We start from the raw sequence: 13,417 nt of genomic DNA on the forward strand, positions 1-13,417 counted from the left end.
CAGATTGGTGCCCAAGCCCAGATACCCTCCAATTCCAAATGCTGCCCCCACACCCTTAAGTCCAACACCACCACTGGGCTAACAGAGTGCCTGACTGGCGGGAACTGCAGAGGCGCTGACGACAAAGCCCTTAAACTGGTTCCCCTACACAAAGCTAAGACCATCAGCCCCCACAATGACCTCTCTCCCATGACCCATTTTCTAACCAAGGTAATGTTTGCGGCCCAGTAATAGTTCATCGTGTTCGGCACGCGCCCTTCCCAAAAAATCCAGAGATCAGTGCTTTGACCTTTATAAAGCCTTCGGGATGAAGATTGGGAGGTTCTGAAACCTGAACAGAAACCTTGGCAGCACTGCCATTTTCACTGTCTGCACCCATCCCGACAGCGGCAGCACATCCCACCTCTTAAAGTCCCCCTTCATCTGCTCCATCAACCTAGTCAAGTTCAGCTTGTGCAGCTGCTTCTAGCACTGTCACCTGGATGCCCAAATACCTAAAACTCGACCGCACTACCTTGAATGGCAGCTCCCTCCTGCCCTCTAGTCTCAATCGGGAACACCTCGCACAATCCCTCACCAGTTCACTGACGCCCTAAGCGCCATTGCCAGCGGCTCTATCGCCAAGGCAAAGAGCAATGGGGAGAGCGGACACCCCTGCATCGTTCCCTGATGCAGCCCAAAATGTCCTGAACAAACTCGATTTGTCTGCACTTGCAACTGGTGCCTTGGACAGCAACCGATCCAGTCCACAAACCCCTGCCTGAACCCAAACCGCCCCAGCACCTCCCACAGATATTCCCACTCCACCCGATCAAATGCCTTCTCTGTGTCCATCGCCTCTACCTCCTGCCTCTCCGAAGGCAACATAATTACATTGAGAATCCTCCTCACATTTGCTGACAACTGCCTCCCTTTCACAAAACCCGTTTGGTTGCAACTAGTGCCCCCGGGATGCAGTCCTCTATTCGCGAGGCCAACATCTTCGGCAACAGCTTGCTGCCCATTGTCAATAATGTGGTCAGGCGGTACGAACCACACTGCTCTGAATCCTTGTCCTTTTTCCAATATCAGGGAGATGGAAGCCTGCGACAATGTAGGGAAGAGTTTCTCTTCTACCTTGCCTCATTATACGCCCTCGCCAACAGTGCCCCCCAAATCCCCACAAACCCATCCTTCCCTACCTGCATTGCCCCCATGCTCTCCGTCACCTCCCTCAACTCTATTGGGGCCCCCAATCCCTGAACCAGCTCCTCCTGTACCTTGGGAAACTTCATCCTGTCCATAAAGTGCTGCATGCTCTCTCCTCTCCTTCATCATTCCCCACCCCACGCCTCACACAACACCCCCGACTCATATATAACGTCCTGTGAAACACCTCAAGCATGCCATTCACCCTCTCGGGGCCCGACACCGCCCTACCCTCCAGGGCTTGTTTAGCACAGTGGGCTAAACAGCTGCCTGGTAATGCTGAACAGGCGCAGGAATGTGGTGACTAGGGGCTTTTCACAGTAACTTCATTGTAGCCTACTTGTGACAATAAGTTATTATTATTATTACCCATATCGTTCTTTACTCTACCAATCTCCCTCGTCGCCTCTTGCTCCGTCAGCTGGTGGGCCAGCATCCTGCTCGCCTTCTCACCGTACTGCTATACTGCCCCTCCGTAACTGTTCCATCGCCTTTCCCGTGGACACTAACCCAAACTCCACCTGGAGCCTCTGCCTCTTCAACAGACCTGCCTCCGGTGCCTCCCAATACCTCCTATCCACCCTCAGGATCTCACCGACAAGCCTTGCCATCTCTGCCCGCTCTGCTTTATCCCTATGCGCCCATCACTGAGCTTCTGATCTCATTACAGCCTTGGTTCAAGCATGGACAAAAGAGCTGAACTCCAGAGGTGAGAGTGACTGCCCTTGACATCAAGGCAGCATTTGACTGAGTATGGCATCAAGGAGCCCTAGCTAAACTGGAGTCGATGGGAATCGGGGAAAATTCTCCTGGTTGGAGTCATACCTGGCACAAAGGAAGATTTGGATTTGTGTTTATTGTCACGTGTACCGAGGTACAGTGAAAAGTATTTTTCTGCGAGCAGCTCAACAGATCATTAAGTACATGAAAAGAAAATACATAATAGGGCATCACAAGATACACAATGTAACTACATAACACCGGCATCGGGTGAAGCATATAGGGGTGTAGTGTTAAATGAGGTCAGTCCATAAGAGGATCATTTAGGAGTCCCCATGTGCTCCATAAACCCCTTCAGCTCCCTTTGCCACTGCCAACACCTTCACCAACCTCGGGCTCGACCGGTCCAAGCTCGGCTCTACAATCGTATTAAAATCCTCCCTATCTTTTAAGTGCATCTCCTGCAGGAAGGTCACGTCTGCTTTCAGATTCCTCAGGTGTGCGAACACACGTGACCATTTGACCCGTCATGTTCTCTCTGACCAGCCTGATCGGGAAGGCTCCTTGCCCCTCTCCCCTGCTGATCAGCCATATCCCTTTATGGGCCAGCCTGCGTCATGTGACCCTCGGGTGTCCATAGTCATTAATCCTTTTCCAACTGTGCCACATCAACCCCCCACCATTCCTCATGCCTTCCTCCTGGCAACCGTCCACTTAACTCCCGTTAACTAGCCCGCCCACGTACTCCCGTTAACTAGCCCGCCCACGTACACTCCCCCTCGATGTTCCCCATGAAAAGCCTGCCCTCCAGAAACCTGCCATCCAAAATGTTTCAAAAAAACAAACATCTCAAGTTCAATTTTCTCACTCCTCCTCCCAGTCCATTGTCCATCATGAACTCCATTGCCTCTTCTGGCATGCCAAAATAGTACTCCCGCTTCTGGAACCGGGCCGGGTACTGTACTCCAAATCTCACCCCCTTTTAAAGAGGATAGCCGTGACCCGCCCCCCCCCCCCCCCCCACTTTGCCCGTTCTGCTCCCAGGCCCTGGTACACTCGTTCTCCTCCCACCTGCACTGCCTCTCCCATCGGAGGATCTTCTCCTTATCCAGAAAGTGGTGTAGCTGCACCACCATCGCCCTTGGCGGCTCGCCTGCCTGCGGCCCCCTCATCACCGCCCTGTGCACTCAGTCAACCTCCAGGGGCTGGTCAAAGGCCCCCTCTCCCATCTGCTTCTCCAACATTTTGGCCACGTACGTGCCGGCCTCCGCATCTTCAATGGCTTTGGGCATTCCCACAATCCTCAGGTTTTGTCTTCTGGAATGATTTTCCAGATCCTCCACCTTCTGCTTCAGCCTCTTTTGGGTCTCCCGCATCACCCCCACTTCGGCCACCAACGCGGCCAAGTGCTCCTCGTGCTCCCCCACCACTTCCTTCACTTTCTGGATTGCCCAGCCGTGGAACTCCAGTCTCTGCTCCACTCTCGATCCCCGACTTAATCAGTTCCATCACTTTGGCCAGGTCTTCCAGGCCATCCTTACTCTGCTGACAGAACTTTGCATTTTGAAACACTATTGGCTGCTCCGTTGACCTCTGGGCCGGCAGGGCAGCCCCCTTGCTCTCTCCCATCTTATTCTGTGGAGCACCATGAAGACTCTCCTGCTCCAGCAACTCTTTTCTTCTTGCCCCACTCCTAGTTCGTGGATCCATCCATCAGAAGAGTAAAACCTTCCACAGGCACTCCTGCACCTCTTCCGGTCAAATACTTCACCCTTTGGGCGGGGAAAACACCCAAAAATATTGCCTTGAGTGGGAGCCACCAAATGTGCGACTGCTCATTTCATGGCTGCCACCGGAAGGCTTGTTGGGCAGTTTTATGAATAAGATATGTCTGGTGGACTACTTTAAGTGTTTTCTTTTATATTTTAACGTGTGGTTTTGCTTTTCCCTAGGATTTTATGGCCGCCCCTGGAGCATGGAACAGAGGAAGGAACTGTTCCGACGGTAAGAAGAATTTGAGTATAAGTGCCTCTGTTTTGAAGTTGGGTGTTCCTGAACCTCTGCAGCTAAATAAGCTGTCATTTGATCCCATAATTTGTTAGAAAGGAGCCCTGACTTTTTTTGATACTCGTTTAGCTCAGTGGGCTAGACAGCTGGTTTGTGATGCAGAACAAGGCCAGCAGCACGAGTTCAATTTCGGGACATTTATCTAACTGGGTGATTCCAAGACTTTTAGCTCCTGCTTTACCAAGAAATTAATTGATTGTGTGAAGATCTTCATGACATTTGTCCTAAATTTGTCTTTTTGCTTGTTGAACCTGTGCCACTCTTGTGGGTCTCCAAATTTGGCTTGTAGTGTTCTAAATTTACAGTTTTTTGTTTTCCTCTTTCAAATAGCTACATGATGTTCCCTCTAAGTTGCTGAATATCTTGGATTTAAAAAAAATCTTTCTCAAATTATATCCCAATTTGTGCCCAGTTTAATTTATACATCTATTGTTGGTTATTCAACAGAATGCGTAGGTGGGGATTGAACACATATCTGTACGCACCAAAGGATGATTACAAACATAGGATGTTCTGGCGGGAGATGTACTCTGTTGAAGAAGCAGGTGAGTGCTTTAGTTATGATGCTCCCCAGGTGTCAGGCACTATCTTGAACATGAATTTCTATTTTTATTAAAGCCCTTTGTCTAGTTTGAAGATCTAGCTCCAAGCAACAGCAGTCAAGATATAGCATAAGAATGAGCAGGAATAGACCATACAATCTCCTGCACCAATCAGTAATCTCATGGTTGATCTTGTACCTAAGCTTCACTTTCCCACACTACATGTCTCAGCTGTGTTTGCCTTCCTTTGACCAGCAGAGTAGGTTAGAAAGCAGATTTGTATAGAATTGATATTTAAAATATGTGTGTTTTTAAGTGTTAACAAATTGCCTTTGTGGAACTTGTAGAAACATCTATTCAGTCAGCTGTTAGAATCGGTTTGGATTTGACACCAATTATGCTGAGGTTGTTTTGATGAGAAGGAAAAGAGGCTTTTAGCAAGTAGAAGGGGAACAAATCAGCAGAGGTATTAGTGGAGTCCAGAAAGTGCAGGATGGAGCTTGAGAAAGCAATTAGAGCAAAGAGGGGATATAAGAAATCTATGGCTGGTAAGAGTAGGGAAAATCCCTAGATATTCTAAAAATATGCCAATGGGAAGAGGATAACCTGGGAAAGAGTAGAGACCAAGAGGAAAACCCGTGGGTGAAGCAAGAGGACATTGGAAGGGTGTTGGCTTCATCCAAGAAAATGAGGAAGCAGATACAGAACTCAGAGAGACAGACTGTGAGGTTCTTGAGAAAATTGACAAAGGGAGTGACAAGTTATTGGAGGTGTTGGCAGGCTTAAAAGTGGACAAATCTCCAGGTCTGGATGAATTGTGTTCCAGGCTGCTGTGGGAGGCAAGGGAGGAGATTGCAAGGACTCTGACCCAAATTTTTAATTCCTCTCTGGCCACGGGGAGGTGCCAGAGGCTGGGAGAACAGCTAATGTGGTCCCACTATTTAAGAAAGGTTGTAGAGATAAGCCAGGGCATTATAGACCAGTGAGTCTCACGTCAGTGGCAGGGGAACTATTGGAGAAAATTCTGAAGGAGGGAATCTACCTCCACTTGGAGAGGCAAGGTCTGATCAGGGATAGTCAGAGGGAGGTCATGTCTAACAAATTTGATTGAATTTTCTGAGCATGAGACCAGGTGTGTAGATGAGGGTAGTATAGTTGATATAGTTTATATGGATTTCAGCAACGCCTTTGACAAGGTCCCACATGGAAGATTTATAAAGAAGACAAATGCACATGGGATACAGGGTAACCTGATACGATGGATTCCAAATTGGCTTGGCTGTAGGACAGAAAGGGTGATGACAGACGGCTGCTTTAGTGACTGGAAGCCAGTGTCCAGTGGCGTACCACAGTGCCGGGTTCCCTATTATTTGTCATTTATATAAACAAAATAAATGACTATGTTGGAGGGTAGGATCAGTAAGTTTGCGGATGACACAAAGATTGACCGGGTAGTTAACAGTGAGGTTGAGTGTCTTGGCTTACTGTGAAAGGTGTGAGGTGATGCACGTTGGAAGGAGTAATGTGACGAGGAAGTATTCAACGAATGGCCTGACACTGGGAAGTTCGAGGAACAAAGGGACCGTGGCGTGTTTGTCCATTGATCTCCGAAGGCAGAAGGGGAGGTTAATGTGGTGGTGAAAAAGACATGTGCGACACTTGCCTTTATCAATCGAGGCATAGATTACAAAAGAAGGGAGGTCATGTTGGAGTTGGAGAGAATTTTGGTAAGGCCACAGCTGGAGTACTGTGTGCAATTTTGGTCGCCACATTATAGGAAGGATACGATTGCACTGGAGCGGGTGTAAAGGCGATTCACTAGGATTGGCTGTCCTACAGCCAATGTTTAAGTTATGAAAAGAGGTTGGATAGGCTTGGGTTATTTTCGTTGGAGCAGAAAAGACTGAAGGGCGACCTGATTGAGGTGTACAGGATTATGAGGGGCATGGACAGGGTGGATATGGAGCAGCTGTTTGAAGGGTTGGTCGCAAGGGGACACAAGTTAAAGGTGAAGAGCAGGAGGTTTCAGGGGCATTTGAGGAAAAGGTTTTTTTACCCAGTGTGGTGTGGCGATCTGAAATGCACTGCTTGGGAGGGTGGTAGAGGTGAGTTGCCTCACATCCTTCAAAAAGTACCTGGATGAGCACTTGGCAGGTCATAAAATTGTAGGCTAAGGGCCAAGTGCTGACAAATGTTATTAGATAGGCAGGTCAGGTGTTTTTCATTTGTCAGTATAGATGTGATGGGCCGAAGGGCCTCTTCCGCACTATTATTCTGTGTGCTATGTATATCATTACAGTGAGGCTGATTTTAATATATTTCTTAAATTGAGAAAGTAGTTCACTAGTTTGGGACAAGTTCCTAGTTTGCAGTGCCTGCTCTGACTTAATTTATTAGTTTTAGTTGGGTCCTGTATTGACTAGTTTAATGAAGACCGCAATACTGGTCTCTATGGTAGAGCCACCATCCAGTAGACTGCAACCAACTGGATGACAAGCTGGAGTGCAATGTCAGGGGCTCTTTTGGTTTGCCATAACATTAACAGAGTCGACAACTCATAATTTGATTTAATAGGTTACTAAACATGACTGTAACTGTCCTTCACTCTGTAAGACCTTTTAATCGTAGAGATTGTCAAGTTACAAAGAATCATAGAATTTACAGTGCAGAAGGAGGCCATTCGGCCCATCAAGTCTGTACCGGCTCTTGGGAAGAGAAGCCCACGCCTCCACCCTGTCCCTGTAACCCAGTAACCCCACCTAATGTTTTTGGACAGTAAGGGCAATTTATCATGGCCTAACCTACACATCTTTGGACTGTGGGAGGAAACCGGAACACCCGGAGGAAACCCACAAAGACACTGGGAGAACGTGCAGACTCCGCACAGATAGTGTGACCCAAGCTGGAAATCGAACCTGGGACGGTAGGGACATTTAAGGGGCATCTTGACAAATATATGAATAGGATGGGAATAGAAGGATACGGAACCAGGAAGTGTAGAAGATTGTAGTTTAGTCGGGCAGTATGGTCGGCACGGGCTTGGAGGGCCGAAGGGCCTGTTCCTGTGCTGTACATTTCTTTGTTCTTTGTTCTTTGTTGACCCTGGAGCTGTGAAGCAACTGTGCTAGCCACTGTGCAACCGTGCTGCTCTTGCAGAAGCTGCTATGCCTGGGTGATTTTGGGATTGATTTCTTTCTATCCAGGGATCGATAAGAGAGAAGAGTTTGTTGCCTCTGCCCATCCTGAACAGCGCGTGTGAGTTTGAGCAGCTGCAGGCCCTTGCCTTACCAATGCTTTTGTACATCAACACTATGCACCTGCCTGCCCAGTTAGCTTTGCTTTGTTCAGAGAGTGTGTCTCCTTCATTCTAGCATTGAGATGGGCGGCACAGTGGTTAGCACTGCTGCATCACGGCACCGAGGTCCCAGGTTCGATCCCGGCTCTGGGTCACTGTCCATATGGAGTTTGCACATGTTTGCATGGGTTTCGCCCCCACAATTCAAAGATGTGCAGGTTAGGTGGGTTGGCCATGCTAAATTGCCCCTTAATTGGAAAAAATGAATTGGGTACTCTAAATTTATATTTTTAAAACATTGTAGCATTGAGATTTTCTTCCCTTCCTCTTCTATGATTGTTATTCACAATGTAATCCCTTATGTTCCAGAACAATTGATGCAGCTGATTTCTGCTGCGATAGAACACACTATCGAGTTTGTCTATGCTATATCTCCCGGTCTTGATATCACATTCTCAAATCAAAAGGAAGTTGCTACTCTGAAACGCAAATTGGATCAGGTGAGTGCTTTTTTTTGATCTGTTGATTCTTCAAATAAAAGTGATTACAATCACTTTTTCCATTGTACATATGTTGGTAATTGCAACTGAATTTGTCTATAATAAAGTTATTGTAGCTGCCATGAATAGTGTCATGGAGCTTTTATGTTCACCCGAGAGGGAAAATGGGTTTGCACTTTAATCTGCAACATAGCACATTGTGCTGATGCTTGTGCGCTCACTGGTCACTTCATTCCAGTGCAGTGCTGAGAAATTATGTACTTGGGCTTCTGGACTGGATCTTGGATTCCTGAAGCTTTTGAAGTAAGCATGCTGAAGAGCCCACACTGACCCTTTACCCTCACTCTCTCTATATGGCTGTAATGCTCACCTTTACTCTCTCTTTCTACAATGTTCACTCTCTTCTACCTTCTTTCTGATACTTTTTTATTCACTCACTGATGGGAACCTGAGCAAAGCTGTATTTATTGTCCATCCCTAATTGCCCTTGAGAAGGTGGTGAGCTGTCTCCTTGACCCACCGCAGTCTGTGTGTTGTAGGTATACTCATAGTGCTGTTAGGAAGGGAGTTGCATGATTTTGACTCAGTGACAGAAGTTTGTTATTGATGTGATTCTCCATTTTCCTTTCTCCCACCTCGCCTCACTTTGAGAACGCTCTCCTCTTCCGTGGAGGATGCCTTGCCCACTGCATCATCCAAACATGCATGCTTATGATTTCCTAAAGTAAAAAAGCTGTTTACATCCCTTGGTCTCTTTGCATCCATCCAACAAAGGTGTTTTAAGTTTGCAGCAAAGCTTCTGAACATCATTGTGTTTCTGTTTTATAGGTGTCACAGTTCGGATGCAAATCTTTTGCATTATTATTTGATGACATTGACCACAATATGTGCCCAGCAGACAAAGAGGTGTTCAGCTCATTTGCACATGCACAACTCTCTGTTACTAATGAGATCTATCAGTATTTGGAAGAGCCAGAGCATTTTTTGTTCTGTCCTACAGGTAAGTGGACAGCTGGTGTGTTGTAAGCATGTAGAATTTGCTGCATTGGTTTGCAGTGATTCAGTGACCATCTTCAATGTGTACTGTTGAACCTGTTCTGGAAATGAGGTGGGCCAGGTTGGTCATGGGTCAGTGGGGGGACATTTCGGACACTGTGGTCATTGTACCATAAGGTTTAGAATGATAGTAGAAAAGGACAATGGGCAATCCAGAGTAAGAATGATTAACTGGGGAGAGCTGTTTTCAATGGGGCAAGATTGGAGCTGGGCCAGATAGGTTGAAACAAAAGATTGAATGGAGGAATTTAGCTGAACAATAGACTTCCTTCAAAAAGGAATGGTTCGGGCACAAGGTATATTCCCTCAAAAGGGAAACGTGAGGCAAACTAATCCAGAGCTCTCTGCATGAAAAAGGTGACAGAAATTAACGTTGAGGGGTGAAAACGCATTTTAGAGAAGGGAAGAGCGGTGGTGGTGCCGTGGTTAGCACTGCTGCCTCACAGCACCATAGACCCTGGTTCGATTCCTACCTCGGGTGACTGTCTGTGTGAAGTTTGCACATTCTTCCCATGTCTGCTAGGTTTTCCCCCGGGTGCTGGGGTTTCCTCCCACAGTAGGTTAGGTGGATTGGCTATGCTAAATTGCCCCTAGGTGGGATTGTGGAGATCGAGCGAGGGAGTGGGCTTGGATAGGGTGGTTCTCTTTCAGAGTGTCGGTGCAGACTCGACGGGTTGAATGGCATCCTTCTGCACTGTAGGGATTCTATGATTGTAGAAAAGACTGGCAGCCAACATAAAGGGAAATCCCAAAATCTTCTGAAGGCATATAAATATACGGCATTTGACTCAATCAGGAAGACCCTGTCAAAGGCCAGCTGTCCAGAGAAATTCATTAGCATCCTCCAACTCTTTCCACAACAAGATGTTAGTCCTCAATGACTAAAATCGAGGTCAAGACTGGAGTCAAGCAGAGATGTGTCATTGCCCCAACCTTTTTCTCCACCTTCATTGCCGCCACCTTCACCTGCCAAAAGAAAGCTTCCCAGTGGTGTGGACATCATTCACTCAGGATGGACAAAAAAAATTTCAATCTCCACTCATTGAAATCCAAGAAGAAAACAAGACTTATATCGCTCATGGAGCTTCAGTATGCGGACGACATTGCCACCTCCAAGCCATGCTTTTTTAATAATTTGGAGTACCCAATTGTTTTTTTCCAATTGAGACAATTGTGCATGGCCAATCCACCTACCCTGCACATCTTTAGGGCTGTTGGGGGTGAGACCCACGCAGACACGGACAGTGACTTGGGGCTGGAATCGAACCCGGGTCCTCAGCGCTGTGAGGCAGCAGTACTAACCATTGTGCCACCGTGCCGGCCATAGAAACAATTATTTGCATAGAATTTGTTGTCACATGGAGAAATATGGGTTGATTAGGGACAGCCAGCAAGGATTGCTAAAGGGGAAATCGTGTTCAACTAATCTGGAATGTTTTTGAAGAGGCAACAGAAGATGTGCTTGGACATTCGAAGGGATTCGATGCAGTGCCACATAATGGACTTGAGAAAAGTTATAACTCATTGAATAAAAGGGGTGGTGGCAACATGCCTACACAATTGGATGTGTAATGGAGAGTAATGGTCAATGGATATGTTTCAGATTGGTTCCCCAGAGGTCGGTATTGGGACCCTTGTTTTTCCTGATGCATATTAATCATCTTGGTGTGCAGAGAACAAGTTTGTGGATGGCATGAAACTTTGAAATATTCTAAGTTAAGTAAAGTTGCCATAGTCCACATAATGGCACAGTGGTTAGCACTGCTGCCTCACTGCGCCAAGGTCCCAGGTTCGATCCTGGCTCTGGGTCACTGTCCGTGTGGAGTTCGTACATTTTCCCCGTGTTTATGATCATAGACTGCTTTCACTCTTTAGAGTAGAACTGACTGGTGGTGAGGCCTGAGGATCACCACACCTGAGGTGAGAGACAAGATTGAAACCTGGGGCTTTCATGAATAACTTAAGCCAGTACAGGAATTAAACCCGCGCTGTTGACCTTGCTCCGCATGACAAACCAACTGTCCAGGCAACTGAGCCAAGCCAGCCCCCACCTGCTGGCCCTGGTCCCATTGTAAACTGTGAGCAGGACAGTTTAGAACTTCAAAGGACATAGACAAGCTGGTGGAGATGGCAGCAGAACTTCAAGAAGTGTTGAGGTGACGCATTTTGAAAGGAAGAACATGGACAGACATCAGAATATAAGGGTTAAAATTCTTTAGGGGTACAAGAGCAAAGGGACCTGGGTGTAAATGTGTATAGATCATTGAAGGTAGCAGAACAGGTGGAGAGAGCTGTTAATAAAGCAGATAGTACCCTGAGCTTTATTCATGGGGGAATAGAGTACAAGAGCAAGGAGGTTGTGCTGAATGTATACAAGACACCAGTTAGACCTCAGCTGGAGTACTGTGTACAGTTCTGGGTGCAACACTATATGAAGGATGTTTCTCCAGGGATGAGAAACTTCTGTTGTGAGAGGTTTGGACTTGTAGAGAAGAATGGTAAGAGGAGATTTGTTAGAGGTGCTCAAAATCGTGAAGGGGATGGACCGAATAGATATGGGGACATAAAAGGATCGAGAATGAGCGGGCATAGGTTTTAAAGTGATTTTCAAAAGAAGTAAATGTAAAAGAAGAAAAACCCTTTTCACACTGGTTATCTGGGTCTGCTATGTGTGGCTTGAAATTGTGGTTGAGAGTACGGTGGCACAGTGGATTAGCCCTGCTGCCTCACGGTGCTGAGGTCCCAGGTTCAATCCCGGCTCTGGGTCACTGTCCGTGTGGAGTTTGCACATTCTCCCCGTGTCTGCGTGGGTTTCGCCCCACAACCCAAAAGATGTGCAGCGTAGGTGGATTGGCCACGCTAAATTGTCCCTTAATTGGAAAAAATTAATTGGGTACTCTAAATTTAAAAAAAAAAAAGAAGAAATTGTGGTTGAGTCATTCAAGAAGGCATTAGGTGATTATTTGAATAGAAGTAATGTGCAGGGGTCCGGGGAAAAGGCAGGAGGATGACACAAAGTCATGATGCTTGTTTGGAGTGTCGGTGCAGACACATTGGGCTGAATGTCCCCCTGCGCTGTAACTTTTTTCTGTGAACCCCAACAAATTTTGTAAGTACACATTTTCTGAACTTTGTGTCATTAACATTCAGGCCACAAGGTTTGCTGGCTGCAAGCTTGTAAAATTGCCAATGTTGTCTTTTGGATTTCACTTCTGCTGTAATTGGTCTATTACTTGGTGTGGTGGGGCTCCAGATGGATGTTTGTATGAATGGGCAATCTCCTGTGGTAGGATTTGTGCGTGCGCGTGTGCCAGTTTTTTTTTTTTTTTTTTTTGTTTTTTGCTCCCTGCATTGGGCTCTGTTGTAAAACAATCTGAGTAGCAGTGAAGCATGAGTTTCGTACTGCAAACAGGAATTTTACTGAGCTCATTTTAGAAATGTATTTACTGACTGGGGCCAGTGCAAATGAGGGAAGATTGAATAGACTTAGGTGTACTACACAATGTGTATCCAAATCAGATTTGATTTGTTAGGGCAAGTGTCACATGTAGCCAAAGATCAGTCTCGAACCATGACAAAATCCAAAATGAAACTATAATCCTATTCCCATAATTTTGGTGCTAGAGTTACGAAAAGTGGGATAACATGTCTTGGCATCTTTGTAAATATTAATGATTCTTTTGTGGCATTTTCATGGTGTGTTCATTAATTTGTTGCTTACAATAATAATTTTTATTGTCACAAATAGGCTTACATTAACACCGCAATGAAGTTACTGTGAAAAGGCCCTAGTTGCCACATACCGGCGCTAGTTCGGGTTCACTAAGGGAGAATTCAGAATATCCAAATTACCTAACAGCCCATCTTTCGGGACTTGTGGGAGGAAACCGGGGTACGCAGAGGAAATCCACTCCGATACGGGGAGAACGTGCAAACTCCGCACAGACAGTGGCCCAAGCTGGGAATCGATCTGGGATCGTAGCGCTGTGAAGCAACAGTGCTAACTACTGTGCTACTGTGCCGCCCAAGAATAGAAGTGTTGCATTAGA

At 46.5% G+C, this 13,417-nt stretch overlaps 1 protein-coding gene across 3 annotated transcripts in view; it reads left to right on the top strand.

Moving 5' to 3' along the window:
- The window catches only part of oga (O-GlcNAcase), a 74,151-nt gene that overhangs the window by 20,087 nt on the left and 40,647 nt on the right, over positions 1-13,417 (top strand). For all 3 annotated transcript variants that reach the window (XM_072479711.1, XM_072479712.1, XM_072479713.1), the window contains exons 2-5: positions 3,861-3,912; positions 4,423-4,520; positions 8,182-8,312; positions 9,141-9,312. In XM_072479711.1, coding sequence (XP_072335812.1) covers positions 3,861-3,912; positions 4,423-4,520; positions 8,182-8,312; positions 9,141-9,312 — 453 coding nt within the window. The remainder of the gene's footprint in view (positions 1-3,860; positions 3,913-4,422; positions 4,521-8,181; positions 8,313-9,140; positions 9,313-13,417) is intronic.

This window comes from Scyliorhinus torazame, chromosome 16 (assembly GCF_047496885.1).
Source record: "Scyliorhinus torazame isolate Kashiwa2021f chromosome 16, sScyTor2.1, whole genome shotgun sequence".
Lineage (NCBI taxonomy): Eukaryota > Metazoa > Chordata > Chondrichthyes > Carcharhiniformes > Scyliorhinidae > Scyliorhinus > Scyliorhinus torazame.